The 16,870-nt window shown below is 42.5% G+C and overlaps 1 protein-coding gene across 2 annotated transcripts in view; it reads right to left on the bottom strand.

The window, feature by feature from the left end:
- LOC106573605 (serine/threonine-protein kinase STK11) overlaps positions 1 to 16,870 on the bottom strand; it is a 41,972-nt gene that overhangs the window by 20,953 nt on the left and 4,149 nt on the right. The window contains exons 4-8 of one of the 2 annotated variants that reach the window (XM_014148796.2): positions 16,297 to 16,386; positions 14,480 to 14,612; positions 14,177 to 14,313; positions 13,955 to 14,082; positions 13,570 to 13,627 (exon numbers count right to left, since the gene is read on the bottom strand). In XM_014148796.2, the coding sequence (XP_014004271.1) occupies positions 13,570 to 13,627; positions 13,955 to 14,082; positions 14,177 to 14,313; positions 14,480 to 14,612; positions 16,297 to 16,386 (546 nt within the window). The remainder of the gene's footprint in view (positions 1 to 13,569; positions 13,628 to 13,954; positions 14,083 to 14,176; positions 14,314 to 14,479; positions 14,613 to 16,296; positions 16,387 to 16,870) is intronic. The other variant, XM_014148797.2, reaches the window with a different exon arrangement.

The raw sequence follows: 16,870 nt of genomic DNA, 5'->3' as shown, positions 1-16,870 counted from the left end.
AAGCTTCTAAAGCCATGACATCATTTTCTGGAATTTTCCAAGCTATTTAAAGGTACAGTCAACTTAGTGAACGTAAACTTCTGACCCACTGGAATTGTGATAGTGAATTATAAGTGAAATAATCTGTCTGTAAACAATTGTTGGAAAAATTACTTGTGTCATGCACAAAGACGATGTCCTAACCGACTTGCCAAAACTATAGTTTGTTAACAAGAAATTTGATGACTGGTTGAAAAATGAGTTTTAATGACTCCAACCTAAGTGTATGTAAACTTCCGACTTCAACTGTATATGTTGTATATACACTACCGTTCACAAGTTTGGGGTCACTTAGAAATGTCCTTGTTTTTGAAAGAAATGCACATTCTTTGTCCATTAAAATATCATCAAATTGATCAGAAATATAGTGTAGACATTGTTAATGTTGTAAATGACTATTGTAGCTGGAAATGGCAGATTTTTTATGGAATACCTACATAGGCGTACAAAGGCCCATTTTCAGCAACCATCACTCCTGTGCTCCAATGGCACGTTGTGTTAGCTAATCCAAGTTTATAATTTTAAAAGTCAGCATGCCAATTGCACGCTCCCTCAAAACTTGAGACATCTGTGGCATTGTGTTGTGTGACAAAACTGTACATTTTAGAGTGGCCTTTTATTGTCCCCAGCACAAGGTGCACCTGCATAATGATCATGCTGTTTAATCAGCTTCTTGATATGCCATACCTGTCAGGTGGATGGATTATCTTGGAAAAGGAGAAATGCTCACTAACAGGGATGTAAACAAATTTGTGTACAAAATTTGAGAGAAACATTTTTGTATGTATGGAACATTTCTCGAATCTTTTAATTTTAGCTAATGAAACATGGGACCACTTTACATGTTCCGTTATATTTGTGTTCAGTGTATAAAGAAGGCTAACCAATGGAATAAGCAGTTACTTAAAACAACTGATACGTATAATTGTGGTGTGCAGTTAAGAGATGGCCGGTCAAATGTGTCTGTAGGATAAGAAGCTGTGTGTAGGGTATAATAGTAAGTGGGTGTGTGTGTGTTTGATTGGACTGTCATTTCTCTTTGCTTATTTGAGTTCTTCTTGCCCTAATATGGACTTGGTTTTTTATCAAATAGGGCTACCTTGTCACAACACAACCGATTGGCTCAAACACATTAAGAACTAAATACATTTCACAAATGAACTTTTAACAAGGCACACCTGTTAATTGAAATGCATTCCAGGTGACTACCTCATGAAGCTGGTTAAGAGAATGCCAAGAGTGTGCAAAGCTGTCATCAAGGCAAAGGGAGGCTACTTTGAAGAATCTCAGATATAAAATATATTTTGATTTGTTTAACACATTTTTGGGTACTACATGATTCCATGTGTCATTTCATAGGTTTAATGTCTTCACTATTATTCTAATGTAGAAAATAGTAGAAATAAAGAAAAACCATTGAATGAGTAGGTGTGTCCAAACTTTTGACAGGTACTGTAGATAGTTTTTGTCATTTGTGGTTTTTGAACCCACAAGTCGTCGTGACATCGTCTGCCCTGTACGGACATTGCGCACGCCTAGTATCCAAACATGCAAAAACGCATGGCTTGAGATGCAGTCACTGGTCGAGTGTGTGTAGCTAGCTACCTAGTTTCAATATAAACAGTAGTGCCAAAGAAGCATAACGTTTGAGTAGCATTTAAAAACACCTGATTTAAATCATCATCATCAATATTTGATCTGGTTGGCTGAAATGCGCCGCAGAGAGAGGAGCAGCTGCATCAACGACCCTCCGACCCAACTTCATCCCTCCTTTAGTCAGGAGTTGCACGTGTGTGTCAGGGCAGCAGCAACACAGCTAGTCTAGACTCAAGCTAACCACCATACACTAAAATATCCACACAAGCCACTAGCCGGCCAGCCAGCGATATATCATGAGTTAGAAGATTATTAATAATAAGAAGTTATGTAAGAATTTTAAGAGCATTGCAGATAAATCACCCAAAAACAAAAATCTACAATCAGCTGATAGCCCAATCTCTTTCCCCAATGTCAGTCATGTCTTTAGGAGGCAATGTAACTAGCTTGCTTACAATTTGTGATGTGTGTTGTTGCAGAAATAAATAGGCCTACGTGCCAAATTTTATTTGCTACAGAGGCAGTTGGTAAGTTAGGAATTTAGATATACAGTATGAATTATGACAGTAATTTTCTTTCAAGCGCTGAGTGCGCCCTGTTTTCGTTTTGAGCACTTGATCCCGGTCTGTGCACGGCCTTGTGTGTGCGCACGGCCCTGTGTGTGTGTGTGTGTGTGTGTGTGTGTGTGTGTGTGTGGGATAATACGTGATCAAGCCTCCATAATGCAGCCTAGTGAAGCTGCTACACCTTAAGAATAGGGTGCACCTCAGGAGCCGGGACATTAAAGTTGCATTGACTCAGCATGGCTACTCTACCCATTGTAATTCCCCTTAATGTTAATATTTGCAGAGCTTGGAAATGAATTTTAAAGACCCATCTGCCCTTTTGCCAGGTGAAATATTTATACAGCTCTTTTTTCCCCAGCTTCTATATACTCCTCCTTATCCTTCCTTTCGCCTTTTGGCATGACCACACGTGGAAGGACCACATGTTAAGGAGAGATTGATTCGATTCTGATTTATTAATTGTTATTACCTTTTGGTATTAACATGCACTAAAATAGGTTAGGTGACACAGGACGCACCACATTCTATCATGGTGTCTAATCTATACCTGCAAGTGAAATAAACTTGTTCAAGTTAAACTCATTACATTTTAGTCATTTAGCAGACGCTCTTATCCAGAGCAACTTACAGTTAGTGCATTCATCTTAAGATAGCTAAGTGGGACCATTACATATCACAGGCATAGTAAGTACACGTTTCCTCAAAAGGGGGGGGATTATTTAAGATACTCTTTGAAGAGGTAGGGTTTTCAGGTGCTTTTGGAAGATGGGCAGGAACTCTGCTGTCATAGCTTTAGGGGGAAGGTGGTTCCACCATTGGGGTGCCAGGACAGAGAAGAGCTTGGACTGGGCTGAGCGGGAGCTACCCTCCTGTAGGAGTGAGATGGCCAAGAGACCAGAGGTGGCAGAACAGAGTGCTCGGGTTGGGGTGTAGGGTTTGAGCATAGCCTGAAGGTAGAGAGTGGCTGCAGCGTTCTGGATAAGTTGCAGTGGTTTGATGGCACAAGCGGTGAGCCCAGCCAACAGCGAGTTGCAGTAGTCTAGAAGGGAGATGACAAGTGCCTGGATTAGAACCTTCGCCGCTTCCTGTGTGAGGTTGGGTCGTACTCTACGGATGTTGTAGAGCATGCTTTGATGTTTGCAGAGAATGACAGGGTGTTGTCCAGGGTCACGCCAAGGTTCTTTGCACTCTGGGAGGGCGACACTGTGGAGTTATCAACCGTGATGGAGAGGTCTTTGAGCGGGCAGGCCTTCCCCGGGAGGAAGAGCAGGTTGAGCTTGAGGAGATGGCCTGACATCCAAGCTGAGGTATCTGCCAGGCATGCAGAGATGCGTGTCGCCACCTGGGTGTCAGGTGGAAGGAGGAAAGTAGTTGAGTGTCATCCGCATAGCAATGATAGGAGAGACCATGTGAGGATATGACGCAGCCATCTGACTTGGTGTATAGAGAGAAGAGGGGAGGGCCTAGAACAGAGCCCTGGGGGACACCAGTAGTGAGAGTACGTAGTGCAGATACAGATCCTCGCCACGTCACCTGGTAGGAGCGACCTGCCAGGTAAGCTGCAATCCAAGAGTGTGCAGAGCCTGAGACACCCAGCCCTGAGAGAGTGGAGAGGAGGATCTGATGGTTCACGGTGCCGAAGGCAGCGGATAGATCTAGGAGGATGAGAACAGAGGAGCGAGAGTCAGCTTTGGCAGTGCAGAGCCTCCGTGACACAGAAGACCTGTCCTGGTTAGGGTAAAGAAGATCGTTCTGAGAGAGATAACAAGAGTTTATCAGAGACAGCACGCTTAAGTGTTTTGGAAATAAAAGAAAGGGATACAGGGCTACAGTTTGAGGTCAGATGAGTCATATTTGCTACCATGTTAAAAAAACATGAATAACCTATTTCAATAACTGATTATTCATAAAGCATATATTAGACATATCTAAACCATGAGAAACTTCCAATGTAAAAAGTAACTACAAATGTTTCTATAACTAGGCTATAACTCTTCAACATACACTACCATTCAAAAGTTTGGGGTCACTTAGAAATGTCCCTGTTTTTCAAAGAAAAGCAAAATAAAATTGTCCATTAAAATGACATCAAATTGATCAGAAATACAGTGTTAATATTGTAAATGACTATTGTAGCTGGAAACAGCAGATTTTTTATGGAATATCTGCATATAAACACTCAACTCCAAGATGGCATAGCAGTAGGACATGTGTGTTTGTCTTCGTCTTATACTGTGTCTTATCTGGTGTAAATATCCGGTCTTCTTCGTATACATCTTAATCTCACTTTCGATCTACGAACTAAATATACTTTCCTGCAACCCGCCTCACCCAATGTGGTACAGATCTGCTATTTTTATTCCTTATAACTGGAATTAACATCAGGAGCTAGCCAGCTAACTAGCTACTAGTTGTTGTTAGCAATGGCTAGCGGTCTTCACCTTTTTCTCGGTCACCCGCCAGCCTTAGCTCGGATAACACCTGCTAGACTGCACAGCGCGATATCAACCCAGAGCATATTGGACTGCTTCTCTCTACAACATCACCGGATTCCTGCTGCTCAGGATCATTACACCGGATCATCGCAGCTAGCTAGCTGTTACTGTTAGCTAACGCCTCTGTCCCGAAGCAAGCACCAGCTAGCCTTGAGCTAGGTCCATATACCAGCTATTTCTAGGGCTATAATACCTCCTTTGCCAATTGGCCTGTACCCTTTATTGTCGACACGGAGCCCCGCCGATCCATCACGACTGAACTGCTGATGTGATTGCTCGATGTGGTCGCAACAGGCTATTCTGTTACGATGTCGCCGAAGAACCATCTACTAGCCCCGGCCCGCTAGCTTTTCTGAACGCAGTGTCCCCTGCTCGCCTAGCGTATTAGTGACTACCGAACGGCACCCTGACTCACCTACTGCTCCTCTTTTGACCCTATGATCACTCGGCTACACAGCTGATGCCCCCTGGACTGTTTCAATAACACGGTACCTCATTTTGTTTACCTGTCGGCCCCAGCCTCAAACTCAGGTCCTGTATGTACCTAACTGACCCGCTCTGCCCATTCATCGCCTTTCACCCATTGTTGTCTTAGTTCTCCTGATCAACACTTGTGATGGCTTTATGCCTAACTCTAATGTCAATATGCCTTGTCTAACGCTGTCTTGGCTAGTTCTTATTGTTTTATTTCACTGCAGAGGCCTCAGTCCCGCTCAAAATGCCTTAGATCGCTCTTTTATCCCAACCTACACACATGCGGAGACCTCACCTGACTTAACTGGTGCCTACAGAGATGAAACCTTTCTCGTCACTCAATGCCTAGGTTTACCTCCACTGTACTCACATCCTACCATACCATTGCTGGACATTATGCCGTGAATCTATTCTACCACGCCCAGAAATCGGCTCCTTTTATTCTATGTCCCCAATGCACTAGACGACCAGTTCTTATAGCCTTTAGCCGTACCCTTATCCTACTCCTCCTCTGGTGATGTAGAGGTTAACTCAGGCCCTGTAGCCCCCAGTTCCACTCCTATTCCCAAGGCGCTATCATCTGTTGACTTCTGTAACTGTAAAAGCCTTGGTTTCATGCATGTTAACATCAGAAGCCTCCTCCATAAGTTTGTTTTATTCACTGCTTTAGCACACTCCGCCAACCCTGATGTCCTAGCCGTGTCTGAATCCTGGTTTAGGAAGGCCACCAAAAATTCAGAAGTTTCCATCGCCAACTACAACATTTTCCGCCAAGATAGAACTGCCAAAGGGGGTGGAGTTAGCCTGCAGAGTTCTGTCACGCTATCCAGGTCTGTGCCCAAACAGTTCGAGCTTCTACTTTTAAAAATCCACCTTTCCAGAAACAAGTCTCTCACTGTTGCCGCTTATTATAGACCCCCTCAGTACCCAGCTGTACCCTGGACACCATATGTTAATGAATTGCCCCCCATTTATCTTCAGAGTTTGTACTGTTAGGTGACCTAAACTGGGACATGCTTAACACACCGGTCGTTCTACAATCTAAGATAGATGCCCTCAATCTCACACAAATTATCAAGGAACCTACCAGGTACAACCCTAAATCCGTAAACATGGGCTCCCTCATAGATATAATCCTGACCAACCTGCCCTCTAAATACACCTCTGCTATCTTCAACCAGGATCTCAGCGATCACTGCCTCATTGGCTACGTCCGTAATGGGTCCGCGGTCAAATGACCACCCCTCATCACATACAAACGCTCCCTAAAACACTTCAGTGAGCAGGTCTTTCTAATCGACCTGGCCCAGGTATCCTGGAAGGATATTGATCTCATTCCGTCAGTAGAGGATGCCTGGTTATTCTTTAAAAGTGCTTTCCTCACCATCTTAAATAAGCATGCCCCATTCAAAAAATGTAGAACTAAGAACAGATATAGCCCTTGGTTAACTCCAGACTTGACTGCCCTCGACCAGCAAAAAAACATCCTGTGGCGTACTGCATTAGCATCGAATAGCCCCCGCAATATGCAACTTTTCAGGGAAGTTAGGAACCAACATACACAGGCAGTTAGGAAAGCAAAGGCTAGCTTTTTCAAACAGAAATTGCATCCTGAAGCACAAACTCCAAAAAGTTCTGGGACACTGTAAAGTCCATGGAGAATAAGAGCACCTTCTCCCAGCTGCGCACTGCACTGAAGCTAGGAAATACTGTCCCCACCGATAAATCTACGACAATCGAGAATTTCAATAAGCGTTGTTCTACGGCTGGCCATGCTTTCCACCTAGCGAGCCCTACCCCGGTAAACAGCTCTGCACTCCCCACAGCAACTTGCCCAAGCCCCCCCCCCATTTCTCCTTCACCCAAATCCAGATAGCTGATGTTCTGAAAAAGCTGCAAAACCTGGACCCGTACAAAATCAGCCGGGCTAGACAATCTGGACCCTCTCTTTCTAAAATTATCCGCCGCAATTGTTACAACCCCTATTACTAGCCTGTTCAACCTCTCTTTCGTATTATCTGAAATCCCTAAAGATTGGAAAGCTGCCGCGGTGATCCCCCTCTTCAAAGGGTGACGCACTCTAGACCCAAACTGTTACAGACCTATATCTATCCTACCCTGCCTTTCTAAAGTCTTCAAAAGCCAAGTTAACAAACAGATCACCGAAGATTTCGAATCCCACCGTACCTTCTCCGCTATGCAATCTGGTTTCCGAGCTGGTCATGGATGCAGCTCAGCCAGGCTCAAGGTCCTAAACGATATCATAACCGACATCGATAAAAGACAATACTGTGCAGCTGTCTTCATCGACCTGGCCAAGGCTTTCGACTGTCAATCACAGCATTCTTATCGGCAGACTCAATGGCCTTGGTTTCTCTAATGACTGCCTCGCCTGGTTCACCAACTACTTCTCAGACAGAGTTCAGTATGTGAAATCGGAGGGCCTGTTGTACGGACCTCTGGGAGTCTCTATGGGGGTGCCACAGGGTTCAATTCTCGGGCCGACTCTTTCCTCTATGATGTCGCTCTTGCTGCTGGTGATTCTCTGATCCACCTCTATGCAGACGACACCATTCTGTATACTTCTGGCCCTTCTTTGGACACTGTGTTAACAAACCTCCAAACAAACTTTCATGCCATACAACACTCCTTCTGTGGCCTCCAACTGCTCTTAAATGCAAGTAAAACTAAATGCATGCTCTTCAACCGATCGCTGCCCGCACCTGCCTGCCCATCTAGCATCACTACTCTGGACGGTTCTGACTTAAAATAGGTGGACAACTACAAATACCTAGGTGTCTGGTCAGACTGTAAACTCTCCTTCCAAACTCCTATTAAGCATCTCCAATCCAAAATTCAATCTAAAATTGGCTTCCTATTTTGCAACAAAAAATCCTTCACTCATGCTGCCAAACATACCCTCGTAAAACTGACTATCCTACCGATCCTTGACTTCGGCGATGTCATTTACAAAATAGCCTCCAACACTCTTCTCAGCAAATTGTATGTATCGATCACAGTGCCATCCGTTTTGTCACCAAAGCCCCACATACTACCCACCACTGCGACCTGTATGCTCTCGTTGGCTGGCCCTCGCTTCATATTCGTCGCCAAACCCACTGGCTCCAGGTCATCTATAAGTCTTTGCTAGGTAAAGCCCCGCCTTATCTCAGCTCACTGGTCACCATAGCAGCACCCACCCGTAGCACGCACTCCAGCAGGTATATTTCACTGGTCATAACCAAAGCCAACTCCTCCTTTGGCCGCCTTTCCTTCCAGTTCTCTGCTGCTAATGACTGGAACGAATTGCAAAAATCAAAGCTGGAGACTTATATCTCCCTCACTAACTTTAAGCATCAGCTGTCAGAGCAGCTTACCGATCATTGCACCTGGACACAGTCCATCTGTAAATAGCCCACCCAACTACCTCATCCCCATGTTATTTTTTTGCTCCTTTGCACCCCAGTATCTCTACTTGCACATTCCTCTTCTGCACATCTATCACTCCAGTGTTTAATTGCTAAATTGTAAATAATTTTGCCACTATGGCCTATTTATTGCCTTACCTCCCTAATCTTACTACATTTGCACACACTGTATATAGATTTTTCTATTGTGTTATTGACTGTATGTTTGTTTATCCCATGTGAAACGCTGTGTTGTTTGTGTCGCACTGCTTTGCTTTATCTTGGCCTGGTCACAGTTGTAAATGAGAACTTGTTCCCAACTGGCCTACCTGGTTAAATAAAGGTGAAATAAAATAAAAATAGGAGTACAGAGGCCCATTATCAGCAACCATCACTCCTGTGTTCCAATGGCATGTTGTGTTAGCCTTTTAAAATGATAAACTTGGATTAGCTAACTGATCATTGGAAAACAGTGAAGAGGCGACTCCGGGATGCTGGCCTTCTTGGCAGAGTTGCAAAGGAAAAGCCATATCTCAGACTGGCCAATAAAAATAAAAGATTAAGATGGGCAAAAGAACACAGACACTGGATAGAGGAACTCTGCCTAGAAGGCCAGCATCCCGGAGTCGCCTCTTCATTGTTGACGTTGAGACTGGTGTTTTGTAGGTACTATTTATTGAAGCTGCCAATTGAGGACTTGTGAGGCATCTGTTTCTCAAACTAGACACTCTAATGTACTTGTCCTCTTGTTCAGTTGTGCACCGGGGCCTCCCACTCTTTCTATTCTGGTTACAGCCAGTTTGCGCTGTTCTGTGAAGGGAGTAGTATACAGCATTGTACCAGATCTTCACTTCCTTGGCAATTTCTCGCATGGAATAGCCTTCTGTTCTTAGAACAAGAATAGACTGATAGGTTTCAGAAGAAAGTTATTTGTTTCTGGCCATTTTGAGCCTGTAATCGAATACACAAATGCTGATGCGCCAGATACTCAACTAGTCTAAAGAAGGCCAGTTGTATTGCTTCTTTAAAATCAGCACAATGTCATGGATCCCTCTGGAACTTTCATTGCGCACACCTGGCCCCTATTTCCACTGATTGTATTTGTGTGTGTAAAAAGGGCATATATATATATGTGCCCTTTGTTCACCATGGTGCTGTCGATTATTGTTACAATGTCCATTGGTGCGTGTGAGTACCTGTGCTGTGCGTTTTGGGCTTTCGTGCCCTTGTGGATTGCGCAGATGATTACGGGTCTCACCCCGTGTGTTAATCATCGTGTGCATGTGTTATTTATTCGAGGTACTCCTCGCTCATTTGTTTGGGTTTCAACCCTGTATTTTGTGAACGTGTTTGTTTGGTCTTCGTTCCTGTGCCTTTACACACCACGCTGTAATTTTGGGTGTAATAAAAAAAAAACGATTACGCATTCCTGCTTCTGTCTCCCGATCCTTCATGCCAACGTGACACACAACAGTTTTTAGCTGTGCTAACATAATTGCAAAAGGGTTTTCTAATGATCAATTAGCCTTTTAAAATTATAAACTTGGATAATCTAACACAACGTGCCATTGGAACACAGGAGTGAAGGTTGCTGATAATGGGCCTCTGTACACCTATATAGATATTCTATATAAAAAAAAGAAAATGTAGTTTCCAGCTACAATAGTCATTTACAACATTAATGTCTACACTGTATTTCTGATCAATGATGTTATTTTAATGGACAAAAAAAATATTTAAAAAAACAAGGACATTTCTAAGTGACCCCATACTTTTGAACGCTAGTGTAGTTCATTACAAGTGTGTGTGTGTGTGTGTGTGTGTGTGTGTGTGTGCATGTCTACACTCTACAAGAATCTGCCAGTTTTCATCATTTTCTCTCATTCCATTTAGCACCCAATACAGTGAGCCAAAATGAAATATGATTTTAAAGCAGTTTCGAGACGCCCACGGCCCCTCCCTCTCTGTTCTCTTTCAGTGGTCTAACATCACACCAGCACACAGATATGCTTCAGTCATTTGTTGCCATGGTAACTGCAGCCGACATTCGCCAAAGCAACAGCTCGTGTAGTCAAGAGTCTTTAAGGGCTGTAAAAAAAAGACTGGAAAGTTAGGAGAGAGAGAGGCAGCGATAAATAGGAAAAATTTCTCAGCCCAGCCAGTCTGACTGATGCCTTTTTAAAAGGTCCAATGCAGCAGTTCTCAAAATCCTTTATGGGTAACAATTAAGTACCTCAGTGTGATTGTTTTCATTCAAATGGTCAAAAAGAAACTAAATAGCTTCTTAGCAAAGGGCAATTTCTCAAGCAAGAATTCTGCTACAACTGCCTTGGAGTGGTCTGAGTGGGGAGAGGAAAACTGAAAATGAGCTGTTATTGGCAGAGAGGTTTGGAATTATCGTTCTTATTGGTCAATTAACTAATTTATCACATGGTGATCTCACCAGGGAAAGCCAAAACTCCATCCTACCAAAACAGGCTGAAGTTTCAGGTGGTCTTTTCAAACAGCTCTTACCCTAAAAAGGCATTATCATAACTTTTACAATATCATAGTACTATAGCAATCTCATAGTGTGAAAAAAGTATTTATAACACACACACACACACGTCTTATTTGTACTTTTTTCTACATTGTAGAATGATAGTGAAGACATCAAAACTATGAAATAACACATGGAATCATGTAGTAACCCAAAAAAAGTATTCAACAAATCAAAATTCATTTTATATTTGAGATTCTTCAAATTAGCCACTTTGCACACTCTTGGCATTCTCTCAACCAGCGTCACCTGGAATGCGTTTCTAACAATCTCGAAGGAGTTCCCACATATGCTGAGCACTTGCTGGCTGCTTTTCCTTCACTCTGCGGTCCAACTCATCCCAAACCATCTCAATTGGGTTGAGGTCGGGTGATTGTGGAGGCCAGGCCATCTGATGCAGCACTCCATCACTCTCCTTCGTCAAATAGCCCTTACACAGCCCGGAGGTGTGTTTTGGGTCATTGTCCTGTTGAAAAACAAATGATAGTCCCACTAAGTGCAAACCAGATGGGATGGTGTATAGCTGCAGAATGCTGTGGTATCCATGCTTGTTATGTGTGCCTTGAATTCTAAATAAATCACTGACCGTGTCACCAGCAAAGCACCCCACACCATTACACCTCCTCCATGCTTCACGGTGGGAACCACACATGCGGAGCTCCGTTCACCTACTCTGCGTCTCACAAAGACATGGCGGTTGCAACCAAAAATCTCAAATTTGGACTCAACAGATCAAAGGACAGATTTCCACCGGTCTAATGTCCATTGCTCGTGTTTCTTGGTCCAAGCAAGTCTCTTCTTCTTATTGGTGTCCTTTAGTAGTGGTTTCTTTGCAGCAATCCGACCATGAAGGCCCGATTCACGCAGAACAGTTGATGTTGAGATGTGTCTGTTACTTGAACTCTGTGAAGCATTTATTTGGGTTGCAATCTGAGGTGCAGTTAACTTTAATGAACTTATCCTCTGCAGCAGAGGTAAGTATTGGTCTTCCTTTCCTGTGGCAGTCCTCATGAGAGCCAGTTTCATCATAGCTCTTGATGGTTTTTGCGACTGCACTTGAAGAAACTTTCAGAGTTCTTGAAATTTTCCAGATTGATTGACCTTCATGTCTTAAAGTAATGATGGAGTGTCGTTTCTCTTTGCTTATTTGAGCTGTTCTTGCCATAATATAGACTTGGTCTTTTACCAAATAGGGCTATCTTCTGTATACCACCCCTACCAACACAACTAATTGGCTCAAACGCATTACAAAGGAAAGAAATTCCACAAATTAACTTAACAAGGCACACCTGTTAATTGAAATGCATTCCAGGTGACTACCTCATGAATCTGGTTGAGAGAATGCCAAGGGTGTGCAAAGCGGTCATCAAGGCAAAGGGTGGCTACTTTGAAGAATCTCAAATATATTTTGATTTGTTTAACACTTTTTTGGTTACTACATGATTCCATATATGTTATTTCATAGGTTTGATGTCTTCACTAATATTCTACAATGTCGAAAATAGTAAAAATAAAGAAAAAACCTGGAATGAGTAGGTGTATCCAAACTTTTGACTGGTAATATATATCTTTTTTTAAGACAGGAAATCGTGTTTTTACTGCACTGGGCCTTTAACTACAGCTCATCAGAAGCCCTCACATCCCAAAAAATACTACCACATGAGTTCTCTGATGTTAGATAGAGGCGTACAAAAGGTTGGAAGATGAATTGGTTGTAACAAACTACAGCGTTTGTGCTAACTAGCAAATGTGAATATTTCCTTTTGGTGTGTAAATTAACACCACGTCATTCCCCATTTGTCCCCACAACATCACAGTATAGCCTAATGAAATTTGCCAAACTATTGTCTACTTGGTGTTCCAGACTAGAAAGTGCATTCCTTGGGCAAGGCCAAAGAAAAGTAAGGTTAACATCATGAAAAGAGATGAATATGTGAATCTGTAAGCAGCAGCAAGTCGTGACTGAGATTCAGAGAGGGGAAGGTTGTTGACCTTCTGTAGCTCCTATTTACCACTGGACAGGAGTCCGCCTCCACACTGAGCTGAGGGCTTGGTCAAGTGCACACACACATGCAGATAAAAGAGACAGAAAACAAACAGATATGCGCTAAATGATCATAAAAGCCTGTTCCAACACAATGGACCTCACATAAGAGCTGCAAATGATAGAGCGAGGAGATGCATTTTCTTTTTTCTCCTCCAGTCCCCTGTTACCCACCATTATCAAAATGAGACAATTTGGCATTCAGCGGAGCTCAGATGCAAATGACAACAAATCTATCACAGAAGAGATGCATATTACATTCATCAACGTGTGTTGAAAATAAATAGACTGGACATCGCTCATCATCGGACTGCTGTTTTCCCCAATTCATCTCCTGTTCAATTTGTACTTCTAGCACTCTCTTCAGCACATATTCTGCTTCAAAGACAAAGGGAGTATGATGACTTACTTGTGTTGTCTAATGTGTTGTATTGAGAACCTCTTCTCAGGGTCATACTCAAGCATTCCTGGAAGAAAAATACAAAATAAAATATTTTCTATCAACTGCATATTCATGAAACATCAAAATGATAATTGTTGTGCTGATGTAAAATTACCACAGTGCCATCTACAGCCCCTAAAGAAAAACCTCCAAGATTGAATCACCACTACTTACAATAAAGTACATCTGAGTGGACGAATTAAGTCCAATAAAGAGGAAAATCTATAATTCTGTGGTCATACCCTTCTTGTAATACTCATACTACTGCAACTAATGCTTTCATCTCTAATAAGGTTTAATACCATGAAATAGAATATCGGGAGTGCCAGTGTTAGTCAGTCTAGACTCTTACCTCTTAGCAGGCCAGAGAGCAGAGGGCCACACTCCTCTGGAACACTGTAGTGTCCCTTCCCAATGTTCTCAAACAGCTTATATATGTTATCCCCTTCAAAAGGGTACAGGCTGGTCGTTATGTTATATCTGAAAGGAAAAATCCAATACATTCCAAAAAAAATAAATCTGGCATGAAATAAATATGCCATCTGAAACCATTAATCTGCGAGTGGCCACTCACAGTGTGACACCAGCAGACCAGATGTCCACTTTGAAACCCGAGAAGGTGTCCAGGCCATTGGCAATCTCTGGGGGCTGGAAGGCCGGAGAGCCCTGGCTCGTACAACATGTGTCGTCCTCCGCAAACGGGTGCAGCGCCTGGGAGGGAGAACACCAGGGGGACACAGACATCATCAGAAGGGCTCAGAGCTTTTCTTGGGCAAGTCTCTTGTTTTGGAGTTTGCAAATGTAGCCCACTGATGTTGAACTATGCCCAAATTGAAATGCAATAAAGTTGACATCAACTATTAGAGAATATAATTACCTCCGCTACACCCAGGTCAGAGATTTTTAGTGCACCGTCCGTCGTCAGCAGTAGATTCCCTGGTTTAATATCTTTGTGAACTATTCCCTGGCTGTGCAAATATCCCATGCCATCTAGCAGCTGACAAAAGTACCTGGGTCAAAAGAGAAATGTATACAGTTCAAGTCGGAAGTTCACATACACCTTAGCCAAATACATTTAAACACAGTTTTCACAATTCCTGACATTTAATCTTAGTAAAAATCCCGTTTTAGGTCAGTTAGGATCACCACTTTATTTTAAGAACGTGAAATGTCAGAATAATAGTAGAGATAATTATTTATTTCAGCTTTTATTTCTTTCATCATATTTCCAGTGGGTCAGAAGTTTACATACACTCAATTAGTATTTAGAAGCATTGCCTTTAAATTGTTTAACTTGGGTCAAACGTTTTGGGTAGCCTTCCACAAGCTTCCCACAATAAGTTGGGTGAATTTTGGCCCATTCCGGCTGACCGAGCTGGTGTAACTGAGTCAGGTTTGTAGGCCTCCTTGCTCGCACAAACTTTTTCAGTTCTGCCCACAAATTTTCTATAGGATTGAGGTCAGGGCTTTGTGATGGCCACTCCAATACCTTGACTTTGTAGTCCTTAAGCCATTTTGCCACAACTTTGGAAGTATGCTTGGGGTCATTGTCCATTTGGAAGACCCATTTGCGACCAAGCTTTAACTTCCTGATTGATGTCTTGAGATGTTGCTTCAATATATCCACATAATTTATCCTCCTCATGATGCCATCTATTTTGTGAAGTGCACCAGTCCCTTCCTGCAGAAAAGCACCCCCACGCTTCATGGTTGGGACGGTATTCCTCGGCTTGCAAGCCTCCCCCTTTTGCCTCCAAACACAACGATGGTCATTATGACCAAAAAGTTATATTTTTGTTTCATCAGACCAGAGGACATTTATCCAAAAAGAACAATCTTTGTCCCCATGTGCAGTTGCAAACCGTAGTCTGGCTTTTTTATGGCGGTTTTGGAGAAGTGGCTTCTTCTTTGCTGAGCGATCTTTCAGGTTATGTCGATATAGGACTCGTTTTACTGTGGATATAGATACTTTTGTACCCGTTTCCTCCAGCATCTTCACAAGGTCCTTTGCTGTTGTTCTGGGATTGATTTGCACTTTTCGCACCAAAGTACGTTCATCTCTAGGAGACAGACCGTGTCTCCTTCCTGAGCGGTATGATGGCTGCGTAGTCACATGGTGTTTATACTTGCGTGCTATTCCTTGTACAGATTAACGTGGTACTTCCAGGCATTTGGAAATTGCTCCCAAGGACTTGTCTAGAATTTTTTTCTGAGGTCTTGGCTGATTTCTTTTGATTTTCCCATGATGTCAGTAAAGAGGCACTGAGTTTGAAGGTAGGCCTTGAAATACATCCACAGGTACGCCTCCAATTGACTCAAATTATGTCAATTAGCCTATCAGAAGCTTCTAAAGCCATGACATTATTTTCTGGAATTTTCAAAGCTGTTTAAAGGCACAGTCAATTTAGCATATGTAAACTTCTGACCTACTGGAATTGTGATACAGTGAATTATAAGTGAAATAATCTGTCTGTAAACAATTGTTGGAAAAATTACTTGTGTAGATGTCCTAACCGACTTGTCGACTTGTTAATAAAAATGTGTGGAGTGGTTGAAAAACTAGTTTTAATAACTCCAACCTAAGTGTATGTAAACTTCTGACTTCAACTGTATCTGTATTAACTTCGGTGTTTGGTCAGATATCTTCAAGACACATATCTACAATTATTGAATTGAGATTAAAGATAAACATACCCATGAGCTTGAAAAACTGGAAACCTTTTCTCATCAACACTGTCCAACATCTCCTGCATTCCACATACACAATATTCCATCACCATATACGTAAGCAGAGTCAAGGAAAAGAGACAAGGTGGCAATTGTTTCATACTGGTTACCTAGCAAGGTATCAAAACGAAAGTGCTATATCTTCATCACCAAAGGAGCTGTATTAATTCAACACAAATGACCTTGAATCCTGTCTACATTACTGATCACTATGTGGTTGACTGACTAGTCACTAATCCATCAAACTAGCTAGACACACAAAATATCGTCAATCCAAGACAACTCTGGAAAAATACAATTTGTCCTTGAGAATAAATTGATCTTCCTGAATGGACCGAAGATGAGACAATGAAAGTGTACAAATGGATTGTGAAATTGAATGTCAAAACAATACTAAATTCTGTATTCACAGTTCTCAGGGTCACTTATAGAAGGCACTTATCTCGCCAGCAGCCCCAGCCAGAGACAAAGGAGAGCAGGGAAAGGTGGGCATATTTCCATCCTGTTGGATTGGGGAGGGTTGGTTGGTTGGGTAAACAGG

Source organism: Salmo salar, chromosome ssa16 (assembly GCF_905237065.1).
Source record: "Salmo salar chromosome ssa16, Ssal_v3.1, whole genome shotgun sequence".
NCBI classification, from domain to species: domain Eukaryota; kingdom Metazoa; phylum Chordata; class Actinopteri; order Salmoniformes; family Salmonidae; genus Salmo; species Salmo salar.
Note: the sequence above shows the minus strand (reverse complement) of the source record. Positions and strands in the feature narration are given on the sequence as shown.